Consider the following 25866-nt stretch of genomic DNA (forward strand, 5'->3'; position numbering starts at 1 on the left):
CAATGACTGTTTTTTTTTTTTACTCTTAAGGAAAATAAACATCTTTTAGAAACAGCTCGATACACACAATCTTCAGTGTGAAGCAATATACTAATAAGAACACTAGTCGTCTTAACATTTACAGTCTTCATATATATTATATATATGTATATGTATACATATATATACACTATATAACGAGGCTGGATATAATACACACGTTCACCATTTTACAGTCATATGTACAGGAAGTTGCTAGGGCGGCCCCAGGCTGGGGCTGCGTCAGGCCTATCAAAGCGTGGACAGAGCTGAGGACACGGACAGACAGGCGGACGAACTGGTGGGCACTGGCCCAGGGCGGTGGTGGCTGCATGGGGAAGGGGGCAGCGCTGGAGCCACCTTCCCAGGAAGGGCCCCGTGCTAAGGGGCGCACGACGCACAGTGGCGACACACGGAGAAGCGAGCATGTTCCCAACATATATACATTCTATGTGACATATATATAGAGGGGCACACAGGTGTGTACATGGATCTAGCGCTGTCTCCGCTCCCGTGCGAGTGGCGCTGTGGCCCCTGGAGACGGTGGTCATGCGGAGGGTTGGTCACGCGTCTGTCGGGGATCGAGACTCCTGCGCTCCCAGGCTGGGTTCCAGGGATGGGGTGGGCTGGAAGGGGGACGAGCAGAAGCCAGCGGGGGCAACTCTGCCCACGCCCAGGAAGGTCGCATCCCTCGAGCACAGGCCCCAGATGCTTGGCCCTCCAGACCTTAACGCAGGTTTTGGCCAAGGCTGGGCAGTTAGGGCACCCAGCCTCCAGCCCCTCCTGCGTGGGTCAGGACTCGCCAATCCCCTATCCCTACCCACCCCCAGGGTGTCCGGCTGCGGGCCACGACCGACCCACGTGGAATGTATACCACGTCATCCTGGAACTTTCAGGGGAGAAGTGTGTCCCCAGGCTACAAGCCTCCCAGCCCCGTCAGAGTCTGGGTGTCCCAAGGGGTCTGGCCGCTCCGCGGGCTAACCCCTCTCCAAGCCTGGCCGGGGGATGGAGGCGAGAAAGCCCTGTGCCGTCCGGTGCCAGGAGCAGACGGATCCGGAGCATGTTTTCTACCCAACCGGGGACCACTAGCTTCCGCCCGGGGCGGCCAGATCCAAGATTCGGTTCTGGATCAGGGATCCACTCAGGACCCGCGCCGGAAGCAGCGCAAAGGCCCGGGGGCTACGCCTGCGGCTCCTCTCCTCTGCGGCGGGCAGGCTGGCTCTGGCGGCTCCTCCGGCCGGGAGTGGATTACAACGGCAGCCTCTGCAGGAAAGAGACACGAGGCGCGCTGCCTACGGCGGTGCACGTGCCAAGGGGTCAACCCCTCCAAACTCGCCCCGGACTCGCAGTGAGAGAGAAACCCCGCCAGCAGCTGGGCCTGGAGGCTGGCCTCCGCGTCCCGCCCCCGGGCTACGCCCGCCCCCCGGCGCACGCGGGAGTAAGTGGCCCGGGGCCCTCGCGTGCGCAGCCGCCACCGCTAGGTCTGCCTGGAGCCCATGGGCCTGCGGCGGGGTATGCTCTCCAGCCTGGACCCCTCCAAGGGGGGCTCGCGGTCACTCACCTTATGTTTGGGGCATTTCAAAGAAAAGTTCTCTTCAATGAATATACAACCTATGAGCAAACAGAAGTTCGTGCGGTCAGAACCGGCGTCGTGTGTGGCCGGGAGGGGGGCGCCCACCGCTCCGGGCGCCCTCGGTTGCCGGTTTTTTTCAAAGACTAAGTCAAACTCTGCCTGCCCTCCAGCCCCGCTGGCTTGCCTGTCCTTTACTCTGCCCTCCCCCTGAAACCCCCTCTAGTCATAGGGAGGCCTCCCCTAATTCTCCAGCCTGTCCCCCTGCAAACAGCCAAGCCAATGCAACAGCACAATCCTGCCCACCCTGGCCGGCACTGGGGGTGGCTCTGCTGGAGGCAGACAGGGCGGGAGCAGAGCTGGGAAGGCTCCAAACCTCATCTGGATCCAGCAACCTCAGCTGAGCTGCTAGCTGACCACAGCCACCTGGGTGGGCTCCCCCTGCCAACCCCTATGCGCCTTCCTGAGACTTAGTAACACAGCTAATACAGCAGGAGCACAGCCTGCCCTGCCTCAGGCCTGCTCCCTGCCTGGGGACACTGGCCACCTCCCTCTTCGCCATCCTTCTAGTTCGGCAGGCCCTGCTTCCTGTGCCAAAGCCTCTGGGGCTCCCAGGGCGGTGGGAGCGGGGAGGGCCCTGGCAGGGGAGGCCTCTGCTCTGTCGTGTGGCAGGGTTGTCATACCCTCACCCCCTTCCAGGGCAGCAGGGGGCAGGGGACAGAGGTCCTGGGGCCTCCCGGAACTGAACCAGTGCTGCCCTCTCTGGGTCGTGTGCATGACCTCACTGCCTGCCCCAGAGAGCTGCAGAAAGAAACAACTCTCCCCTCTGCTTCACAGATGGGGCCCCGACAGCAGAGGCATGGAGGGATGCGCCCAAGCCACACATGAAGGATGCCACCAGGATCAGGGGCTCCAGGCTCTCTGGCAGGCAGTCTGTGCTCTGCATGCCTGGCAATAGTAGGTACTCGATAAACGCCCACAGAACAGATGAGCGAGCGAGCGGAAAGAGCAGGGCAGCTGTGGGAGCCTGGCATGGCCCTACTTTCCCCCTTCCACAGCTTGTTTTGAATCTCCTCTCCTTCTATCCCACTCAGTTTTTGTCACTGAACTGTCTCTCTCCCCTTTTTCTCCCCAACCCAGTGAACTCCTATTCAGACTTCAAAGGCCCAGCCTGGTAGCCCTGCTCTCTGAGGCCCGAGATCCTCCCCAGCTCTAGGCACCCCGTGGCGACAGCAGCTCACATACAGCTTTCAACCTTGTAGGCTATGCTTCTCCAGCAGGTGGCTGGGGACTGAGGTGTCTCGCCAGCATTGCCCAGCAGAGGGCCTGGCTGAGCGTCACCAGAAGATAAAAAACTGCTGGGGCAGAAGAGGGAAGCTCGGGGCAGGGGTTGAGTGGGGCTGGTTCAAGGAGCTGTGCCCACATCTCCTGACCTGTCTGCTAGGGCTGACTCTTACCCGCGTCGCTGGCACACGGGTAATGGTAGGTGTGGAGGCATCCTTTGTGGCAGCACCCTATGGTGGCCCCCGCTTCTTGGCAGCTGGAACAAGTCTGGCGAGGAGAGAGGGAAGACAGGTGAGTCTGCAGCTGAGGGGCCCGGGAGGCCCCCACCCTTCTCTGAACAGGCCCTCGAAAGGCAGCTGTGGGAGAGCTCAGGATGGTCATTGGCACCTTGGGTGGGGAGCTCTCCAGGTGGGATACCTCGTGCATAAACATAGGGGTCTCTGCTTCTGGCAGGTGTGGGCAAGTGACAGCTTGGCCACTGTGTACTGCATGACGTCAGCCGAGCAACACAGCTCTTCCCACCTGGTGTGTACAGTGGGGACGGCTCCTATCTTACGGGATGGTCTCAAAGACTGAAGGAGGGACTCTGGGGGCCCAGCAGGTGACACGAACTCACAAGGCCAGTCACCACCCGGCCATGCCCTTGCCCACCAACTCCTCCCCACACCCTCCAGGTGGGCTGCTTTCATGGGCCTACTCTACAGTGAAGTTGGGGCTCCCTCCCGCTCCAGGAAAGGTGGTGAGCAGTTTCTCGCCCATTCTGGGGGCAGAAGCAGCGCTGAACCAACTCAGAGGCCCCACCCTGAGGCGCCATTCACCAGGGGTGACACAGCTGGTGCCCAGATGCGGGGTGCATATGAACTCCAGGCCAGCCAGCAGGGCAGCCGGGCCACTCTGGGTCTCAGAAATGGGACTGCTGAGCTTGAGGGCTGCCTGCAGGGGGACGAACTGGGAGAGGATGGCGACGCTAAAAAGGCCCTTGGAAGAGCAAAGTAAAACCCGAGGCCTGGGGAGGGACAGACCCCAGATCCCACAGACCCCGGGCCCCCAGTGCAGCAGAGGCCTGAGATGGGGGAGGAGAGCAGAGAAGGGAGCAGGCCCACGCCAGGAGGCCGGGTCACAGAAACCAGTAACTGAGGTTTGACGCACCAGGTCCGTGTGGAGGCCGCCTCCTTGTAACGACCTGATGGCACTGGCATCATCATTCATTTACCCAGGTGAGTGATGAGAGCTCAGAGAAGCCCAGTGAGTTGCCTGAGGGCATATAGCTCAGGAAGAGCTGGACAGGACTTTGAGCCCAGCAACGGAGCTGGGGCACAGGCTGGCCATCATGGTGCTGTGCTGCTGGGGCGGGGGCGGGTGGGGTCCTTCCCAGGACTGGGGGGAACCCACTCCCAGCAGGAGGAGAGAGGCCAGAGATGGTCTCCACCCTCCCTGGGCCTAATTCATGCCTGAGAATGTTCCCTCTGGTGCCCAGCTCGGGTGGAGAGTGCAGGGTGGGAAGCTGGGGGAACACCAGTGATCATATGCTTCTGCATGGCGGTGTCTTTCTGATCAGGGCCGAGTCTCCAGGCTCCCCATTTCTTGGCTCACAAAGAGGTGTTGAGGCAGGAACAGGCCCCCACACCCGGCCCAAGTGTCCCACCCAGAGCGGCCCTTGGATGTTCTGATGGCTGAAGAGGGACAGTGGGCTCCTCTGGCTGACGGCGTCTCGCACCCCATCTGCACTGAGGCCCCTCAAACCCTGGAGACAGGCCTCTAGAGGTGGAAGCAGAGCAAGGCCTCAGGCCCTCCTAAACCCAGCATGCACATTCTGATCTGTCCCCCTGGGGGCAGCCAAGGGCCCCAGCAGTTCAAGGGAGAGGCAGACTCCTGGGTGGTGGGCCACGGTGTGGCTCAGGGCTGACAGGTGGTGTGGGGGCTGCAGCAGGGGACACAGAAGGACGTCCCCCTGGAGGCCTGCCCAGGAGTTCTGATCCAGCAGAGCACTATGGGTACGAAGGTGGGAGCAAGGGTCCCTACTGTGTGGGTGCAGGGGTTATCTGGCCATCCACGTGGTCATACCCTGCTGATGGGCTTGGTGCCCTGAGACTCACAGTGGACAGTGGCTTGCAGGGGTCATGGAACTGGCTTCCTGTTGAGCTGGGACTCCAAGACCACCTTAGGCCACCAAGCTCTGAGGCAGAAGGGGTTTCAGGGGGGCAGGTGGCCCTTGGAGGCCTGGGCTTTCAGAGGGGAGGGGGATGAACCACGACCTGGGGAGCGCCGGACACTGCCTGTCTTCCCAGGGTGTCGTCCGGGTGGGGTGCTGCTCCCGTGAGCCCCTTGGAGGCTTGCCTGGCTGCTAGTCCCAGCCAGCTCAGCCCAGGACCACCTCTCTAGCAGGGAGGCTCTTCTGATCCTTGAGTAACTGGAGCAGACACTGTTGCAGTGACCAGTGAACATCCCTCCCCGCCCAGTTCCAACCTTCTAGGGCCGCTCCCAGGGTGGGAGGCCTCAGGACTTGTTATGGAGGATGGCACAGTGGGCCGAGATGGGACCACCAGGCCAAGTGCTCCAGTACTTAATAGCCATGTGACACCAGGAAAGCACAAGGCCACTCAGACCCCCTGCGTCTGCCTCAGTCCAGCAAGAGGTCAGACCAAAGCGCCCAGAATAGGCAACTGAGGAAGGACCAGGGTTGGCCCCCACCGAGGCTCAGACAAGGTGCAGAAGCAGCACAGCCAGGTCGGGGCTTTGAGGATGTGCACCTCGGGGGTAGGCCACTCGGCACTTTTCTGGAGGGGATGTGAGTGTGGGTGTTATCGTTCAATGGAGGGGAACACCTGAACCTATTTCAAGGAAGCTGGGAACGAGGCAGTGATGAGAGAGAAGCAAAAACACGGGATGGGAGGAAAGGAGAACTGGGCAGGGAAGCACAGGGACCCCGGACTGTCAGGCCAGGAGGGCCTTCCTCCATCTGGGTGGAGGCTGGCGGAGGGTTGCCCTGGCATGGAGAGGTCCTGGACCACATCCTGGTAGCAGAGGCTCAGGAAGCAGGGAGAGGTGGACAGCAAAGTCATCTCCCTGGTGACAGCCAGCACAGGACTGCTCATGGGGACCGGGGGAGTGGGGAACCAGAGGGAGCAGGTGGGCAGGCAGGGAAGGTGCAGGGCAGTGAGCTGGAAGGTGGCATGGTGGGTGCCTGCCCAGGAGACACTGGACAGCAGTGTGGCGAGGGGACAGGAGCGTGGTCCACAGCAGGGAGCTCGTGGAGCAAGAAAGCTGTAGTAACCAGAGTGACAGTCACTGCTGGGACGTGACATGCTAGTGTCGTCAGAGAGCTGCCGCTGTCACGGCCCCAGCAGATAAGTCATGGGCTGTGACAGCTTGATGGGACTGTTATGCCCACTTTAGAGATGAAGAAACGGAGGCACAGAGAGGTTAGGCTACGTGCCTAGAGGCACACAGCGACTGCAGCTCCTCTGCGATGTTTCAGGGCCTTGCAGGAAAGACTCCTGAACCACCCTACCGACAAGGGCTGACCATCCAGCCGCCTGTTGTTGGAGGGGCTCTTTCTCCGAGGCCCTGATCCACCTCAGATCATAAGAGGCAGGCAGTTCTGAGGCCCCTTGTCATCTGGGGACTCAGCGTCTCAGCTGATTACTGGAGACGGGTGTCAGGAGGGTGCAGGGGCTCCAGCTGGAAGGGGTCGGTTGAGCGTGTGGTGGGTACAGGCTGAGCGGGCAGCAGGGTGGTCTAGGACAGGGTGGGCAACTGTGTCCTGCCTTGGCCTGGGGGTGCCTCTGCTCTCTGGCTAAGCCCCCGGACTCATTTATGACTTGGTCTGTTTGGCCCACACCGCAGCACTGGAAAGAAGGCCTGCCTGCCTGCCTGCAGAATCCGAGGACCCCACCCAGCGGGACTGGCCTCTTACCATGTCCAGGGCCACCTTCATGGCCTCCTGCAGCCCAAAGAGCTTCCCGGCCACCAGGTAGACCCCGCCTGTCCACACGGCACAGGCCTCATGCACCCAGTGCTCCTGGGTGTCCCCACCAGGCTCAGCCGGCGGCTCCTTGCTGCACTCATGCTTGCGGCTCTTGTCGGCTGGGGCTGCCTCCTCACTGCCATCCCCCCGACCGTCACAGCAGTAGCAACTCTGCAGCCGCCGGGACAGGCCCCGGGCACTGGTGCGCAGAGAGCCCTGCTTGGCCGGATCAGCTGGGCCATCAGGCCTGGGGGGCTTCCCAGTGGTGGTGGTGGCAGCAGAAGACGCGGCAGCTGGGCACTCGAGGCCTTTGAGTGTCCTCTCGAGAGGCAGCGAGGCCTCCTCACAGGTACCCTCCAGCCGCACCTTCTCCTTGAGTTTTGGCTTCTTTTTGGGGAGGCAGTGTTCAGGGTAGTAGGGCCCACAGAGGTCCCCGAGGTCCTTGAAGTTGGCCGGGTTTTGGCAGAGGCAGCAAACAAGGCAAGAGGTACTCAGGGCCTTGGAAACCACGGGCCCCAGGTGCATGGTGGAGGAGAGGGGCAGGGAGGGCCGAGGCTGTGGGACGATGCCTCCAGGGAGCGTGGCTAGGGAGGCCCCAGCCGCGTCCAAGAAGGAGCAGGACGAGGAGGAGGAAGGCTTCCTCTGGGGCTGGGGCTCCTCTCCCGGGGAGTTGACAACAGTGCACACGGTGGTGAACGCACCCCGCTTCTCCACCCGAACGAAGGGCGAGAAGGCGGGGCTGCGGCTGTCTGCCCGCAGCCGCTTGCAGGAGGAAATGTACTTGAGGCGGATTTCAGGCTCGGCGGGATCCAGGGGCAGCACCTGCTGCTGCCGCCGCCGCTTAGCACGCCCCTTACAGGGTGAGGAGGTGGTGCTCTTGGCCCGGCCCCGTGTGAGGCGCTTCCGCTTGGAATAGCTGCTGTAGTTGGCATGGCCCGGCTGCTTCTGTGCCCTCGTCTGGGGCTGGCAGGGCCGGCCCTCTGGGGGCTGGGCAGCCAGGCCCAGCTCCTCCGTCTTTGGCTTCTTGCCTCCTATGCCAGAGCTGTCCTCACTGGCCCCCTGCGTGCCACTGGCCCTGTCTCGGGGAGTTAGCAGCAGAGCTGGGCCGAGGTGGGGCCTTTTCTCCAAGGAGCCTTTGGGGAGTCCAAGGGTCCCAGCTCTGCCTTTCCGGCTTCTCTTCTTAGGTGCCAGGGCAGTGCCCCCGGGCAGCAGGGCCTCTGGGGATGTGAAGGCCTCCGTTTTGAAACTATCGGTCAAAGACAGTTTCTTACTGTTCACGAGTTTGCCTTTTAAGGATCTATTGGTCGGATTTCTGCACAATGGCTCAGCCCCCAGAGCTGCTGGGAACTTCTGCCCGGGGCTCACATTTAAGAGACCTTCCTCTGCCCCTAGAAGGCTGCCCCCAGCACTCTTGAGCCCACGTTCCTTCTCAGGGAGGGATGGGCTCACAGGATTCCCTGGAGGGGCCCCTGGTGCTCTGCACGCGAACTTCTTCAGGCTGGGCGAGGTGATCTTCTGCACGATGGCCTCTAGCTTCAAGCCTCGGCCTTTTCGGGGTGGCAGCACCTTGGTCTTCATGGCCCCCTGGAAGGACGCCCGTGAGGCCAGCTTCAGGCCAGTGTCTGGGGTCTCCAGGGGCGGTGGCTTCGCCGTGGGCTCACCATTGCCCTTGGTGGGTTTCGCCTTCTTGGGAGACGTTATCCTCTTGAAGAGGGTTGGGGAGCCCTCGGCCCCCTCCTCCTTCACGTCTCCCCCGAGGGCGCCACTGCGTAAGACCAGGTTGCGCTTCTTAGTGGGGACGGGAGCCATGAAGGCTGACTTCCTTTTGAGGGCGTGGAGGGGTCGATCTGAGAGCTTGCCGCTGGCACCAGGCTTGGGGACCCTCGCCCGCTGGCCTGCCCTCCCTTCCTTCTGGGGGCTGCCAGCGACTTTGAACGTGGCGGGCAGGTGGTTGTTGGCGAGGAGCTTCTTGGCAGCACGGCAGTTTGGCAGTCGGCTCTCCGAGGGCCGCCTGCGCTTGGAGTGGAAGGCTTCCTGGGCCCTGCTGCGGGACCGGAGGATCATGGACCGCTGGTCTTTGCCTGGTGCGTCCAGCGAGTCCGTTTCCTTGGTCTTGGAGCCCATGGGGCTGCTGTCGGAGGCCACGGGCAAGGCGGCCGGGTTACTGGGGCTGGACGCTGCCTTTGGGGAGGGCTTCCCCACCCGCTTGCCTGACTTGAAGGCGGCTCGCTGCTTGCCCCCCAGCTTGTCTGGGGGGGCAGGGGTGGTGGGCAGGCCTGGGGGTCCGGGTGTGCGGGGCTCACTCAAGGCCGTGAAGGAGCGGGTGCACATCCTGGGAAGTCCTTCTGAGATCCCCCGGCCTGGGGTCCCTGCCCCCTCCATCTGTCCCTGGGGGGGCCCCGTGCATGATTCGGGGAGCAGCAGGTCTTTGGGCAGTGCCGGTGCCCTGCACGGGGAGTCCTCGGCCTCAGGCAGCCCCCGGTGCACCCGCCGGCTCCTCAAGCTTTTGCCACGAGGCACGGGCTCTTTCTTGGCAATGGGGGCCTCGGGCACAGCAGGCTTGTTTGGCTTTGGTGCCAAGGAGGCCTCCGGGGTCACAGCAGCGGAATCCCCTGGAGCCAGCACCCCCTCGGGCCCCTCTTCCTCTGGTTTCATATGGGACAGGGAGGACTCGAACCAGCTCTGGACCTTGGACTCGGCACCCACGGTGGGGCCCAGCAAGATGACTGAGTCCCCAGAGAGGGGACACGGGGAGCCCCAGCCGGCCTTGGGGTCCAGCACCTCCTCCACCTCCTCCTTGCCGCACAGCAGCGGGGCCTTGGGTGACAGTGCATCCTGCAGGCCCGGCCTCTGCTCAGGGCTCCCCAGGAGCTCGCACAGGGACGAGTACTCCTCGGCCTCCAGGTCCTCCTTCCGGCCCGGCGCTGGCAGCAGTGGGAGGTCCCCAAAGTCGGCGGCCGAGCAGCAGTGCCGACTGTCGTCCAGCCAGCGGTCGGCCTTGCTCACCTCAGGGCACTGCAGCAGCCCGCCTGCCTCCTCCTTCACCCCGCCTGCCGCCTCCTGCTGGGAGTCCCGGGGCACTGCAGCCTTCTCCCCGGGGGGTGCCTCCTCCTGGAAGCCCAGGCAGGCCGAAGCCTCCCGGGTGCCGTCCTGGCTGGCACTGTCAGTGGCCTTTCCGCCCTGCTCCAGACCCTTGGTGAGCTCGCCGGGGTGCAGCCCCCACCGAGGACAGGCATCCCCCAGGTTCTCCTCGGGCCAGGCAAAGGGGTGGGCACCATCCCCCGAGCCGGCAGAGGTCGTGTCTGGGAAGCAGTCAAAAGCCACGGTGGGGTCTGAGGCCGCAGCCCCCAGGGTGGCCTTGGCGCTGAAGGAGAGGGGACCGGCTGTCTTCTTGGGGTCAGGGGTGGTGAAGCCCACAGAGGGGTCTTCAAATAGCCCCGGATTGAAGTCCTTGGCGCTGCTGCCCTTGTCCAGCTGCAGGGCCTCAGGCAGGGACTCCTGCTCCCCTGGCCGTGGCCATGCACCCTTGGCCACAGGGTCCAGGCAGGCGCTGTGGTTCTCCAGAGAGAAGGGCGGCTTGCCGGTGTCTTTGGCCAGGCCCGGCGCCTCGGCCCAGGCCTTGTCGGCCTTCTCGCTGATGGCTTCCTGCAGCCCCAGGATCTCGGAGGCCAAGTCTTCCTGTGCCAGGGCGCTGAGCAGCAGCCGCGGGCAGTCTCGCTCGCCAGCCACAAGCTTGGAGAAGCTGTCGAGGGGCAGGCTGCCGTGCAGGCTCTGGAAGGAGTCGTCAGACTTGGTGGACATGTCGTCCGGTGAGGTCACGGAGCAGGTGGACACGGACTCGGGCTTGGCCTTGGAGCCGCCGTGGACCCTGGCGGGGCTGCCGCGGGCCTGGCTGCAGTAGAGGAAGCTGCGCTCCAGTGGGTCCTCAGAGCCGCTCAGGTAGTCGGCCTCGGGCGGCTCAGCATGCGTGGACTGCGGTGTGCTGCTCAGCGGCTCCGATAGCGGTGTGCCTGCTGGCTCGGCCGAGTAGCCGCTGCCCTCAGGGCTGCAGTGCTGGCTTTTGTGCTGCTCCGGTGTCCGGGCCACCAGGCTCTTGAGGCCCTTCTTCTGAGGCCCGGCCGCCTTAGACAGCAGCAGCTGCTGCACGGTGTTGGAGATGTTCTCCACCTGGGAGGTCAGGGCCGTGAGGCTATGCAGGCTGAGGTCCGACAGCAGGCTCTCGGGAAGCTTGTCCTTCTGCAGGGCCTTGCAGTTGGCGGCCTGGGTGTCCACAGAGCTGGCAGCATCCGTCGGGGAGGGGTTGAGCAGGGGCATGAAGTGGCTGTGGTCGGTGAGGCCGGCGGGGAAGGCCCCAGGGCCGAGTGGCTGCTGGTTGTAGGGAAAGTTCTCCAGGTTGGGCATCAGTGGTGATGGGGTGGAGCTGTAGGAGGGTGAGCGGCCCACAGAGCGGGCAGGTGAGTGGCCGGAGCCAGGGCTGAAGGTCTGGTAGTACTGCTCTGGGGTCCTGACAGTCGCGTCCGGCTGACAGTAGCCTGGGCCTTGCTGCCCATAGTGTTGGTACTTTGCAAGGTTTTGGTAGTGCAGGCTTTCCTGGGCATGGTGACGGCTCTGGAGGGCCTGCTGCTGCTGCTGCTGCTTCTGTGGGTCATAGCTGAGGCGGCTGGACTGGTAGGCATGAAGGTTCGGGACCCGCTGGCCAGGGGCCAGGCTGGCATTGGCGGTCAGCGGCCTGTCGTGGGGCTGGGCGGAGGGGGCCGTGCAGCTCTTGTAGGAGTGGGCCCCCTGCCCGCCGGCCTGGCCACTGGAGGAGTAGGTAGAGGAGGCAGGGAAGGACTGGGACTGCTGGGGGAAGTGGCCGCCCTGGGAGAAGGGCAGGGGCGAGGCAAGGTCACTCTGGGGTTTCTGCCTCTGGAGCTTGGGGTATGCCAGGGATGGTGGGGGCTGCGGCAGCTGCTGCTGGACGTGGAGGGCGTGAGTCCGGAAGGGCAGCTGGGCACCCTGCTCTGGATACTGCCGGCTGGGGGGCACCACCGTCTTTTTCATCAGATTCTCGTCATATTTGCCCACCCCGCCTGGCAGGGGCTGCGGCTGAGGCGGGGGTGGCTGGGGGCCCCCCCAGGCCTGCAGGCCCTCCTCGCCCGAGTAGCGGCCTGGGTATGGGCTGCCGTCCTGGACGGTGTAGCCCGCGAAGGCCGGCCTCCCCGGTGGGGCCTGCGGCGAGGACAGGCCTTTGCCGGCGCGCGCGGTGGCGGGCGTGCCCGCGCCGCCCTCGTAACCAGGGAAGGGCTGCGGGCCGTAGTAGTCCTTGGTCAGCAGACGCTGCCGGTCGCAGCTCAGCCCGGCCTGGCTTGGCTGCCTGTAGTTCTCCAGGCGCGACGTCTCCTGTGAGGTCTGCTGGTAGGTCTGCTGTTTGCCATGGAAACCACACCTTTCTCGAAAAGACTGCATGACTTGGGCTGGTTATCTGTGAAAAGAGAAAGGGCGAGAGGGAGGGCGGGGAGAGGAGGGCAGAGCGGGCGGGGTTCAGACAGGCCATTTCCTTCCCTTGGAAAGCCGGCCCCCTCCCGCCCCGCCCCCTCCTGCAGCCGCCCCGCCCCCTCCTGCAGCCGCCCCACCAGCTGTGCACATATTGACAACTTGTGTGTCAGGGCCGTGTGCTCTCTAATTCCTGCTCTGACGGGGACAGGGAGGTGCAGCCCGGCTGCCCAGCGCCAGCCACTGAGAAGCTGCCCCTCCTGCCACCAGTTCCCCTCCCCCTCCCCGCCGGCTCAGAATCGTTTAGCCATTCCCGCTCCCCTGTCCCCTGGGGCTGCTGGATCCGGTAATCTAGCCCCAGCGCAGCAGTGTTCAGGCGTGACCCAGCTCGTGAGTGTGTGCATGGCACGGGGGATGGCCTGCCCTGCCCCAGAAACCACTCACTGAGGCCTGGAGTCTATGCACGTGAGCATGCGTGCACGCACATACACACACACACCCCTGGTTCATCACTGCACACACACACTTCTTCATCACTGCACACACACACACTCCCCTTGTCTATCACACACACACACACCCCTTCATCAGTGCACACACACAAACAGCTTCATCACTGCACACACACACACTCCCCTTGTCTATTACACACACACACACACATCCCTTCATCAGTGCACACACACACACACCCCTTCATCACTGCACACACACACTCCCCTTGTCTATCATTACACACACACCCCTTCTCCATCACTGCACACACACACCCCTTCATCAGTGCACACACACACTCCCCATCTATTACACACACACACACTCCCCCTCTCTGTCACTGCTATGCCCTCTGGAAGCTGTCTGTTGCTTCTGGCAGACGCTGAGGAGGGGCCACCGAGCCACTGTGGGCATAAGCTGTCCCTCCCAGGGGCGCGGGCAGTGGCCCTGCCTCCTGTGTTGGTGTCACAGGCACGTAAACAGGCTGTGCGGCCCTGATGAAGCAGAGATGGGGCAGAGCTGCAGTCCCTCTGCCTGAGGCTCCTGGGCCTCCAGGTCAGCCTCGCCTGCCTGCACCGGGTCAGGGCCAGGCCGAGAGCCCATCTGTTTTATGATTTTTGGGGCTGGGCACACAAGGGGTCCAGCCTGCACCAAAGCAAGATCCTGGGTCAGGAAATGACCCCAGGGTGGGGGTGGGGCTGGGGGGGCCCTTCAGGGCAGAACCATAGGGTCACATAACAGGCCGGCTGTAGCATCCAGGCTAGTGGGCCCCCTCCCTTCCCCTAAGACCCTTCGAGGCGGGAGGAAGGAGCAAGGACACCCCTGGCTCACAGGGAGGCACAGCAGGGCTGGTGGAGCCTGCATCCCGGCCTCTGGGTTTACCCACACCTTGCTCACCTGCAGGGCCCAGGCCCCCAGGAGGGCACAGGAAACTTTTCAGGGCCCATTCCAAACCCAAGAGGAAGGGGTGGCCTGGCGTGTGCTCAGAGCCTCCAGGGCTTGTGAGGCACGGAAAATAAGGGGGCACAGAGGAGGGCCGACATGCAGATGTGAAAGGGAAGAAGCATTCCCCCGGGGTCTCGGTCACCCTGTCTTCACCCAGCTCCCACCTCCTCATGCAGTTGTGGGGGTCAGGGGGCAGCTGACCTGGGAGGGGCCCGAGTTGAGCAAGTCCAGCCTAGGGCAGCTGGACAGCCCCAAAGAGCCCCATTAGCCCAGCCCAGGGCCCTCCCTGCCCTTGGCAGTTGGCTGGTTCAGCCGGAGGGCCCCAAGCCCATTCCAGGGCCAGCCCCATGGCCATGGCCTCTCCCTGGCTCATCACAGGCGCCCTGATGTGGAGGCCCCCCTCTGACCCACTTCAGTCCATCCCGCGGCTTGGATCAAACACGACAGGAGTGCCTGCTGTGACCCAGAGCTGGAGGCAGTGCTGGTTCTAACGGGTGGCTCCTGCAGGTGGGCAGCCCCGGGGCCCCCATACCAGGCTCCCAGGTGGGCGCCCCCTGCTGCCCTCAGGCAGCACTTGCGGGCGGCCCCCGCTGCCCAGGCTGTCAGAGGTAGGTGGGGGCGCCTCTGCTCAGGGTGTCCCCCGCGGGCAGACAAGGTTGGCTGGGCCCCTGGGCCCTGCCCCGCCCTCCCCGGCCATGTTACAAGTCTGGAACTTGCACACCCAGGCTGGCTTGGGAGGCTTCGCCTCGTCTCTCTGCACAAATTACATCCCGGCTTTTATTAGTCCCAGATCGCGCTCATTTCCCGCTGAGTGTCTTGTGGATATCATTAACATTTCTACAGCTTTTTCTAATATACTTTTTTCACATTCCCCCAAAATGCATTACCAGAAACATTATTTAAAAAGAGAGCGTGCTCTGACCAGCGCCCCCTCCCTGTTTAATCAGTCCAGCTGCCGCATCTTTTAATGTCGCCAAGCCATGTTACAGCGGGTTTTCCGATACACAGGAGCAGCTGGACGTGGTGAGAGCATCTATCTCGAAGAAAAGACAGTTCAATTAAAATACGAGAAGCCCCGCGCCTGATGAAGAAGGCAGCAGAACGCTCACCCCAGCACCGCCCCCCAGCCTGGCGGGGGTGGGCTCCTGCCACCCGTGTAGGAACAAAGGCTGCCACTAGGCCCCGTCCCACCAGCGCCACCAGGACAAAGTGGGGCTCGGCCTCTTTAAGAGCTGCCTCGGCCTGCCACAGGCTCTGTTGTTATTAATTATTGTGATTATGATTACTTTTCAAGAGCACCATCAAAGAACAGGAGGGAAAGAGGCAGGCAGAGAGCTGGGGTGGGCAGCATCGTGACCTCCGAACCTGGGAGCGAAGGAGCGGGCAGGAGGGCACCAGCTGGGGGTCAGGGGAGCGCCCGCCAACACTCCTTCACTCCCCGGTCCAGCCTGGCCTCCCCATCCCTGCTTCCCCTCCCCCTTCTCCCAGACACTAGGTCAAGGCACATCTCTGAAATTCTAGCCAAATGGGAAGCAAAGGAAGAGGGAAAAGGAGGGAGGGAGAAGGTCAGTCCTGAGCTCCAGATCACCTCCCACGGTGACTCCTGCAAGCTGGCCTGCCCACCCTGTGCCCCAGGGCTTCTCTACCTCAGCGACGGGTATCCCTGCCCTGCAAGGGGATGCAATGAGCCCCAGAGCCCACCCCAGGCACAAGACCAGCAGCCCCCCAAAGGTGTTTGGTAGCAGGTGAGCCAGGGCTCAGCCCTTCTTTCTGGCAAAGAGCAGTAGTCTCTGTGGTCCCCCTGCAGGCACTGTGGAGCCCAGGGGCAGCCTTAGCCATGAGGCCTGTTCCCCCCTTCTGTACACTCACTGCTTTGACCCTCCTGCCCTGTTACAGAGAATGGGAGGCTCAGAAAAGCCAGGACCTGCCTGTGAGCCACCCACAGGAAGCTTTTCCAGATGGACGCTGCAACAGTGTGGACTGAGAATTCGCACTTTAGAGGAAGGCCGCTGGAGCACGATGAGGTAAGGGGGTTCCAATGTCCCCTCTGCAACCTCTGAGGCCCCAGAAGCCGGCTTGGGCCCGCCCCAAGGGAGTCCACTCCTGGCTGCCTGTTGTGCACTGAGCAGCCTCAGAGAGAACTCACTGGGTCCACGGCCTCTTCAGCCCCCAGGGTCAGGCTTCAGGTCAGGGAGATGGGCCTGACAGCATAGGCAGGAGCTTACCGCAGCTCCGCTGGGGCTGGGGAGGGAGGGAGGCGGCGAGAAGGGAGCTTCTGTACCCCAGCTGGCTCTGGGGCTGCAGGCGCATCCCACCTGCCTACCCAGGGTGGTTTTGTGACCTGGTTTTCTGACTTGTAGCTGCAGGGGAAAAGCTTTAAAACCCAACCCCCTCAAGACCTGGGAACCAGGAGGCTGGGGGTGGGGGTGTCCAAAGAGGATCAGAGCCGGTGGAACCACCTTGGGCCTCCCTCTGAGTTGTAGGTGATGAAGACTGTGAACAGGATACCTTGATTAAAACCATTAGTCGCTAGTCAAACTTACAGCTATTCTGTGGGGTCTATTTTGAGTCCCAAGGGCTTGGCTTGAATGGGGGGGAATGAGCTTCCAAGGAGGCCCCAAGACAAGACAGCCCAGTGCCCCCAGGCCTCTGGACAGGGAAGACCTTTGGGTCAGTCACTGGGGGAGGTCTGCTTGGGGAAGAGGGGCCCATCCAGGGGCAAAAGGAATTACAGAGAACAAGGCAGCCCCCCGCCCCCTGTGTGTGGGCAACACCCCCATAAACGCTGTGCAGCCCTCGCTCACTGGCACCCAAGGGAGAGCCCCTCAGGTCTGACATGCCACTCTATAGGCCCGAGAGAGAGGCAGGCAGACAGCCAGGCCCCTTTGCTGAGGCTGGGGTCCCAGGGGAGGGGGCTCTTTGAAGAATGTTGGAATGGGGGGGTGGGGCTTCTGGACTCTGCAGATGTTTGGAAAGCGCTTCCTGAAGCCCACCAAGCTGCCTCCTCCAAGGACCCCCCAGCGGAGCAGCCATGACCTACTAAGCCACCAGACCAGAGCCCCTGCTTGGGGTTCACGCACCAGGAGGATGTGGTGCCCCATCCGAGCACTCTGCTATCCTGGGCACTTCAGGGCACTGCCTGCGGGCCTGCTGCTCTGTTAGCTCCCTAAGGTACCCTGCCCAGGAAGGGAGCCATGACCCCACTGTCAGGAGTGACCTGCTGAATTCCCACAGCACAGCCCACAGGCAGCAAAGCTAAGCTCTCAGCTCCGTTCCCTGACTTCTAAAGCCATGCCTGCTGAAGCCCCTGGTGCAGCTTCTGGGATGTGAGGGCCAGTGGGTCCAGAGATCTGGGTCAGCTGGGCTGGAGGGGCCCATGGTCCAGGGGGTGCGAGGCAGATGGCCAGCCAGCCCCCTCCCCGCTGTGAGGTGTGGTGCAGCAGGAAGGGGTCAGCGCCGCTGTGCTGCTGGCCTCCTGGAGCCCTCTGAGGGGAGGAGGCAGTTGGTGAGGGGGCTCCACGCCCATTGGTCTCCTGTAGATAGTGGCTGCTTTTGCATCATTTTATCCACCACTCAACAAAAAGCAACCCCCTTTCCCCAACTCTGTCAAAATGAGGAAAAGAAAATGGGGTGGTGCTGGGATGCAGACAGCTAAGAGGGCCGGGGTCAGTCAACCACGCACTCAAGTACAAGGGGCTGGTCCACAGGCTGGCGTCGGGGGCTCCCCAGCTGCCCCGTGCCCTGCTGGTCTTGCAGGTGGCTGCACGCTACGGATGCCAGAGAGTCTGTCTGTCTGCTGGCTTTCAGGGGAGCCAAAGGCGGCGAGGAGAGAGCCTCACCTCTCAACTCAGTCTTGTCCTCTCACCCTGTGTGCCCCACCCACTGTGACCTCCTGAGGAAGAGCAAGTACCAAAGGACTGAACTGGCAGTCAGTCCAGCATCTCCCCAGGCCTCAGGGCCTTTGCACAGCCTTTCCTCTGCTGGGAAGACCATGCTCAGGGATCTCCATGGCTCCTCTGGCTCCTGGGCTGCAAGCCTTTGCTCATGTGATCTTCTCAGGTGGCTGACCCTCACCACTGTGTTTGAAACTCACATTCCATCTCCCCTACACCACCCCTACTTCTCTAAGGTAACTAGCCACAGGGCTGGCTGGCTTCCTCTTTAGAAAGGAAGTTCCATGAAAGCAGGGATTTTGCCTGTTTTGTTTGCACCCATATCCCAAGCTAGGGCTTCATGGATGACATTAGTGCTGAAGAACCCACCTGCTAATGCAGGAAACACAAGAGATGTGGGTTCCATCCCTGGGTCAGAAAGATCCCCTGGAGAAGGAAATGATAACCCACTCCAGTATCCTTGCCTGGAGAATCCCATGGGCAGAGGAGCCTGGTGGGCTACAGCCCACAGGGCTACAAAGAGTTGGACACGACTGAACAATAATTGTTGAATGTATATTGTTTAAAATGTCACATGGGACTTTCCTGCTGGTCCAGTAGTTAAGACCACCATTCTACTGCAGGGAGCACAGGGTCGATACCTGGTAGGGGAACTAAGATCTCAGATGCTGCCAGTTAATAAAACAAAATCCAATGTCTAATTGCTTAAAAATAAATACATACATAAAGTGTCATAGTATGAAAATATCCAGAACAAGGCTGAGTACAGGTACAGAGCACACTTGGGTGGGGATGAGGGGCTTGTGGCTGCACCTCCTCACTCATTTGACAAAGATCTCCCTGGGGGGTGGCAGAAAGTGAACCTGTGAAGGGCGCAGGTGAGGGAGGGAGGGAAGCTGCTCCTAGCTGACTGCTGCCTGTGGGATGCAGGACCCAAGGTGCCAGAGCCTCTGAGTGTTTCATAGAAGAATCTCTCATTTTAAAAAATGTGATCTGGGCAGAAGAGACCTTTCTCCAAAGAAGACCTACAGATGGCTGACAGGCACATGGAAAGAGGCTCATCATTGCTAATTATTATAAAAATGCAAATCTAAATGACAATGAGGTATAATACCACCTCACACTTGTCAGAATGGCCATCATTTAAGAAGTCTACAAATAACAAACGCTGTAGAGGGTATGGAGAAAAGGGAACCCTCCTACACTGTCGGTGGGAATGTAAATTGGTGCAGTCACTGTGGAGAATAGTATGGAGGCTGCTCAAGAAACTAAAAACAGAATTACCATACGATCCAGCAATCCCACTCCTGGGCATGTATCTGGAAAAGACGGAAACTCTAATTAAAAAAGATACAAGCACCCCTATCTATGATCATAGCAGCATATTCACAACAGTCAAGACATGGAAGCAACCTAGATGTCCATTGGCAGAGGAATGGATAAAGACGGTGTGGCGAATATACACAATGGAATACTAGTCAGTCATAAAAAAGAATGAGATCATGCCATCTGCAGCAACACGGATGGACCTCGAGATCATCATTCTAAGTGAAGTCAGTCAGAAAGATAAATACAGCATGATATTACTTATATGTGGAATCTAAAATATGACAAAAACGAACGTATCTATGGAACAGAAACAGACTCACAGAGAACAGACTTGTAGTTGCCAAAAGGTAAGGGTGGAATGGATGGGCAGTTTGGGATCAGCTGATGCAAACTATCACATACAGGCTGGATAAACAAAGGTCCTGCTGTAGAACATAGGGAACTGTATTCAATATCTTGTGATAAACCAGAATGAAAAAGAATCTGAAAAATAGATATAACTGAATCACTTTGCTGTAAAACAGAAATCAACACATTATAAATCAACTAGACTTCTATAAAATTTAATAAAATGTTATCAACCAAGCAAAAAAGTTTAACACCCCAGAGATCCAAGAGAACTGGGCTTCAGGCTGTATTTGCTCACAAGCTCCCTGGTGTCAGACCAAGGTAGCACTTGGCCTGGGCAATGCTGGGCACCTGAGGGGTGCCTGATGTGAAGAGGTGGGAACAGGAGCCCCCAGAACACTCCCTGGACTCTGGGAGGAGCCCTGAGACCAGCACTATCCACTTAAGCTGTGGAGTGGAGCACTGGGGGCTGGGTGGAGGGCAGCACTGTGAGCAGCGGGAGGCCCCATGGGACCAGAGCTCTGGGGGCTGCAAAGGCTGGTGGTAGGAGGCCCAAGGCCACAGAGGTGCTTATAACCCTCCTCGGAGCCCCACCCCAGCACCGATTAGGGAGGCCCTGCCGTCTCTCCCCGCCCCACAACATTGCTGGGTCCCTGCCGGGCTCCCTGGTGGCATCATCACAGTGGTAATTACATAATTAATGGTCTAATGAGCCACTTCACCTGTGTCTGCCTTGCTGGAAAGTAGCCTGAGGAGGGCAAGGGCTTCATCTGCTGCGTCCTAGGCTCTAAACCTAGAAACTGCTCCAAGTAGGTGCCTTTCTAAAAAAATATTTTATTTGACTGCGCTGGGTCTTCGTTCCAACAGGCAGCATCTTTAGTTGCGGCACACAGGATCTAGCTCCCTGACCAGGGATTGAACCAGGGCCCTCTTCATTGAGAGTGCGGAGTCTTAGCCACTGGACCACCAGGAAGTCCCAGTAGATGCCTACTAAATGCTGCCTGGACAGAGGGGCAAAAGTACATTACCTAACCCTCACCACAGCCCTAACAGTGGATGGCAGGCCTGGAGGCCAGGACACGTGCAGCAGCCAACCAGGAAGGGACGACAGAGCTTCTGCTCTGCCCTCCACAGCCCCTGGGTCACAGCCCTCAGTGCCCGTACTCACTCGCTCACCAAGCCTGTCTCTTACAGGCTGCGCAGGGGCAGAGCTGGGTGCTGAGGATCCAGAGGAAAAAGCAGTGACTTCTGCCCTCCTGAGGCAATCAGACAGGCAGATGACTGTGGGGGTGTGACAACCACAAGGGGCTCTGGGGGTGGGGAAATGAGGTGGTCAGGGCCAGCTAGGAGGGGGCCCACTGATGGGAGGCAGGGCTGACCAGGTGGGTGGTCCCAGTTACCACCCCTCCCAGATGGGGAGTGAGATGCCCACTGTCCACCTGGTACCACCTCCCCTGCTCTCCAGCAGTCCTTCACAGTCACCTGCCATTTATAGCCGCTGCCTGCTCACTGCTCCCAGGGAAGGGCCACTCTCCCCACTCTGTGGGGCCCATTGGTCTACAAAGCTGGAGTGGGGTCTCCCGGCTTGTTTCTGACCAGGGCGCCAGCATCCCCCTCTACCGCACCGCCAGCAAGGCCAGCTGCTGTGAGCCACCAGAAGCCTTCCAGGTCAAGCCACCTCCTCGTTTTGCAGAGGGTTAGTGGAAGCCGTCTAGGGCTAGACAGGGGCCGTGACTCGTCCAGGAGGTCCCTCTGGGCTGAGAGACCTCTACAGATCGTTGCTCCAGAATGCCCAGCCACCAGAAAACCAACTTGGAGCTGGAGGCCAGAAGTGGGGGTCCAGACCCTTCTTTTGGACATCCAGCATCCCAGGGGTCCTAGAACGCCCCCTCCTTTCCCCGGCCTGGGCAGGAACCTCCCATCGCTTCCTTGCCTGACAACCCCTCTCCGCTGCATCCTGACAGCCCCTCCCGGCGCGGTTCCACCTGGGGAAGCCGGGAAGTGGCGCCCCTCCCTCCCCCAACCCCAGGGGAGGAAGCCGCCTGTCAGGCCGCCGCGGCGTGTCAAATCCTCTTGCTGCCTAATTGTGAGACGGCGGCGTTTAAAGAAACGCTTTTCTGGCCGCCTGCCACACCGCAAACTGCTTGGTATAATTTTATTATTAAGGAGAGAGAAAAAGAGGGAGGGGGTGGAGAGAGAGAGAGAGAAAGGGAGTGAGAGAAGGAAATTGCTTAGTCCGAGTCAGCTGGTGGAGTATTCTCAACGTGAACGCGGCCCGGCTTTCCAGTTGGCAAGCTGACTTCGTTAATTGCGCATTCAGTCTCTACTTAGGGTAATTGAAACGAAGCGGGGCCCGGGTCTGACAATTAGGGTCTGCGACTAGGCCGTTAACCCCTCCGCCCCCGCCCCCGGCTCCCACGCAGCCCTGGGGGCGGCGGGTGAGCGCCCCAGCGTCGGCAGGGTTAACGCGGCGCGGGCGCCGGCCGAGCGGGGGATGGGGCGAGGATGGGGGGCGTGCGGGGGCGCTTGCGGCCTCGACGCCCCCCCCTCCCCCCGCAACAGATGTTTCAGGCGTGTAAGACAAAGGCAGAGCTCCTGCCGCTGCCGGAGAAAATCCGCAGGACTCCCTCAGGGGCAGGTAAAATTTCACCTTCTATTTGTGTTCCCCCGCCCGCCCCCGCCCGATTTCCCGGCCTCTGCGCCAATCCGGAAAGCGCCACCAAAGACGCCGCGCCGCCGTCTCCGCCGCCCAACCCGCTGACCCCAGCAAGGTCGCGGCGACCTCGGGCTCCGCCAGCCGCGCGCCGGCCCCTCCTGGGGCGCCCCGGCCGCAGTCCCGCGATCGCAGGCGCCGGGAGCAAGGAAGGGGCGCTTTTCTCGCCACGAGGCGAAGGCGGCGGAGACACCGCGCGCCTCCCTCCGGCCCGCGCTGGGACCCCGGGGGCTGCGCCCCCCCCGGCCCCCATCATTCATCTCCCTGATTCCCGCTGTAGCCGCCCTCGGAAGTCAGCCGAGTGAAGCAGCTGTTCCTTGCACACTCCACTTGACCAAAGATGATGATAAATGAGGCCCGGGCTGCGTCGGGAACGCGGCGGCGGCGGCGGCCGCGAGGGGCGCGCAGGGCGGGGCGTACAGCCCGAACCCCCTCCCAGCGCCCCGGGAAGGGCGAGGACGCTAAGGACAGAAGCCGACGGCCGCAATCAAAGGCCCACAGTCCCCTTTCGGCGCTCCGCGCCGCCTCGATGCGGGCGGAGAGGAGCCAGGCAGAGGAGCGCCCCCAACACCGAGGCCTACGTGAAGACCCCCTCCTCGCGGCGGCACGGCCCTCCCTCTGCATCCCGGGCTCGAGTGCCTTGGTCCCCACCGTGCCCTCGCCCGCGCCTCAAACCTATTAACGCTCGTAAATAATGAATAATGGAGCGAAGCTTCCCTCCGCCGCCAGCTGCGCCCGGTCCCGGGGAGGGGGCGCCCCGGCCGGGCGCGGGGGCCCGGGCGCACGGCCCCGCACACGTGCAGCCGCGGCGCGCAGGCGGGCACCCCGCCCGCCGAGGAGGGGGAATCCCGCTCTGCCCTCCCCAACGCCACCTCCCCTGGAGTCCTCTGGCACCGAACGAGGCGAGAGCGCGCACGAGCTTCCCAGCCGGAGAGGGTTATTTTTAACCTGCCCCCCTTTCCTTCCCAGCCTCTCGGGTTTGCGCGCCCGTCCGCCTACCCGCCCCCCCCCGCCCAAGCAGCCGAGGACGCAGGCTCCTCACCTCGCTCAGCGCCTCCGGACTCTGAGCGCCTCCCCCGGCCCGCGGCCCCCGCCCCTGCACGGGCATCGCGCGGCTAAATCTCAGCCTGGAAAGGACCGATTAGGAGCCGCGTGCCTTTCTGCGAAATATTGGAACCGGCTGGGCTGGGGGCGGGGAGCCCGGCGCGCTCGTCCCCTCGCCTCCCTCCGCGCTCGCTCAGCTCTCCCTCTGCAGACGCGGGGCGGCCAAGTCAGGGCGCCTAGACCCCCTCTGGATTTCGTCCTTCTCTCCTCAACGCCCACCCTTCTTCAATCATCGACGAAGCTGGAGCTTCTAACACGCGGACCTTCCGGCAGCGGCGGCGCCAAGTGGGGCGCTGCCTCCCCCATCTCCAGCCTCCTCCCTAAGCCGGTCCAAACACACACACCATTTACACAGCAGCGGCCTTCCACACCGGCGACTTCAAGGCGGACCGCCAGGCCGGGCCTAGGGCGCGGGGCGGGGGGGGGGGGCGCGCTCCTCCCCCAGCCTCCCCCCTCCTCCCGGCCCCTTCTCCAGCAGGCCCAGCAGACCAGACCCCCGCCCCCTTCCTCAGAGGCCTGAGGCACAGGAAGTCCACGTCCACTCCCATTACCCTGCTCGCCAAAAGGCCACCCACCCAAACCCCAGCCTGTGCTTCGCCCCAGAGAGGGGGGCGGCTAAGGATAGGGCTGGACCCAGAAACCCCTGGGGGCTTCGGCAGGATCAGTCACTTGACATTTTCCAGACTGCTCAGGCATCGACCCCCTGACCACCTCCCTCCTGAAAGGGGGGCGGGGGGCGAGAGAAAACGGCTGCAGAGCCTCCAGGGGTGGGGGGTAAACTGGAGGTCTGGCCTGCTGGGAAGGGGGAAAAGGCCTTCCCGCCGGGAGTGCTGGCCCAGTAGCAGCAAACTACAGGGCATATTTGGGAACTGGGGCCAGATTTCTCTCCCAGGACAAGCTGAATGGGGCGGGGTGGGTGGGGCACGGAGGTGGGGGGCGGGGGGGAGCAAGCAGGCGAGGCTCCCACCCTAGGGTAGCAGCCTCTGACCAAAATTACTGCAGAGGTAAGAAGCCTGGCCGGTTGGAGCTGGGGTGGAATACAGATGTGAGAACAGCTGGTCTGCTGACACCCTTGGGCCATCTGGGAGGCCCAGCCTGGCCTGGACAGGAGGTTTGAGGACAGAGCAGGGATCCCCTGGGCACACACACAGCCTAGCAGGGCAAAGGCGGGTTGTCACGGGGCTTCTCTCCTCAACCAGCCTGGATACAGAGCCTGGGGCCTCCCCCAGGTCTTGAAAATTCTCAGTAACCCCCAGACCCCGGAAGCAGGTATAACAGCAGGACAGCGTGTCGGTCCCCTCCTAGGGCCTTGGCAGATCATACCGCTGACCCTCAAGCTGCCATCTGGAAGGTGATGTAACCTCTCATTTCACAGATGGGGAAACTGAGCCCTGGAGTGGGGGATGGGGAGAGGGCTCCTAGCTCCTCCCACCCCAGCTTGTAGGAGGAGTCCTCCCATTCTAGGGCCAAGGATGACAGGGAGGCCCTGGTTTGCTCCTTTGAAAATGTCAGAAAACTTTTTCTTGGGGGAAAAAAAGGGCAGGGGCCTGGTGTGGTGAAGAGCTGGAGAGAAATCACACCGTCCACCAACTACCCCATCCATCTCCTCCCCTCAAGCCCCTCCCAACCCCCTCAGACCCAGCCACCCTATGGGGGTCTTACTGAGGGTCCCAGGAGGAACCTCATGTGCAGCCCAGATGTGAATGTCACAAGCTCTTCACACGTGTCTGGCTGTGTTAGGACAAACCACAGCTTCACATAGGGCCTGGCAGTTTTGCATCATCCAAACAACAGGCAGCTCCTATTTTGATATGAGAGGGAGTCTCCATCTCAAGGCTGGATTCTGGATTGGGGGGACTCTGCCAGATGAACAGCTGGGGCCACCCTGTGCTCCGGGCTCCCCTGCTGCCCCTCTGCTGGGAAGGGAGCTTCCATTTCTGGGCAAGGCTTGGATGGATGAGCTGCTGCCCCCTCTGCCCCCAACTCCTGGCTCTCCCCCAAACCAGGTGGATCCTGGGCAGCTCCCCTGAACACGTCGCCTGGTGACCAGAAGCACTGGCTTTTGGGGAATGCACTGCCAGCTCAAATCCGGAGGCAGCCTGGGACCACTCTCCTCAGGATGGAAAATATTTGCCTTTGGTTTTTAGCTGCTGCTTTGTCCTGGCTGACTTTCCTCTCCTCCATGCAGCCGTGAGACGTGGAGGTGCTGGGGGTGGGGGGGGCGCAACCAGGGGGAGGGCAGCTGTCTGAGTCCAGCGTCCAGCTGTTCTGAACAGCACTCTGTTTCTCTCCCAGGACGGACAGGATACTTTCTGCTCATTCTCTGTGCTCGTAGCTGGAAGCGTATTTCTTTCTCCCCAGGCCTGGCCCTCTCAGGCCTCCCCTCCAACTAAACCAGATCTCCCGGCCCGTCCCAGATTCCGGTCACTAGGTGTCTGGGGGAAGCGCCTCTCTCAGTTGTTCGCAGTGAACTCAGCCTGACCCCAGGGAGCCTGTTCTGGAAAGTTGCGGGAGAATCTTTGCTGGCCAGCTCTGTGTTGACCACAGGGAGAGGGCAGTCTTCTCCCAAGACAGGGGCTCCAGAGATGTCAGAGTCACATCCGCCAGTTGTGGGGGCTAGCTGGTGGCTCTGGAGCACTGGGAGTTGTCACCTGGCCCAACTCGGTCCCCATCTTGTAAAGACCTGGGCTCTGATGCCACACAGCTCTGCACACCATGCTGGGTG

At 61.5% G+C, this 25866-nt stretch overlaps 1 protein-coding gene across 1 annotated transcript; it reads right to left on the minus strand.

Moving 5' to 3' along the window:
* Window positions 1–196: 196 nt before the first annotated feature.
* RAI1 (retinoic acid induced 1) lies at window positions 197–12287 on the minus strand. Its single transcript, XM_068978105.1, has 4 exons — window positions 6789–12287; window positions 3046–3139; window positions 1580–1629; window positions 197–1281 (listed from the first exon to the last, which is right to left on the minus strand). The coding sequence occupies exons 1-4, from the start codon at window positions 12285–12287 to the stop codon at window positions 1267–1269; spliced, it is 5658 nt and encodes a 1885-aa protein (XP_068834206.1). The 3' UTR covers window positions 197–1266.
* Between the last annotated feature and the right edge of the window lie 13579 nt (window positions 12288–25866).

The sequence above is a fragment of the Capricornis sumatraensis genome, chromosome 8 (assembly GCF_032405125.1).
Source record: "Capricornis sumatraensis isolate serow.1 chromosome 8, serow.2, whole genome shotgun sequence".
NCBI lineage: Eukaryota > Metazoa > Chordata > Mammalia > Artiodactyla > Bovidae > Capricornis > Capricornis sumatraensis.

Bases quoted from the DNA above. Each gene is read 5' to 3' on its own strand.
- RAI1 (XM_068978105.1), bottom strand. From the start codon at position 12,287: ATGCAGTCTTTTCGAGAAAGGTGTGGTTTCCATGGCAAACAGCAGACC. The intron at 3,140-6,788 runs GTAAGAGGCCAG...TCTCCTCGCCAG, and splicing joins TGAAGGTGGCCCTGGACATG to ACTTGTTCCAGCTGCCAAGA. The intron at 1,630-3,045 runs GTAAGAGTCAGC...GTTTGCTCATAG, and splicing joins CCCGTGTGCCAGCGACGCGG to GTTGTATATTCATTGAAGAG.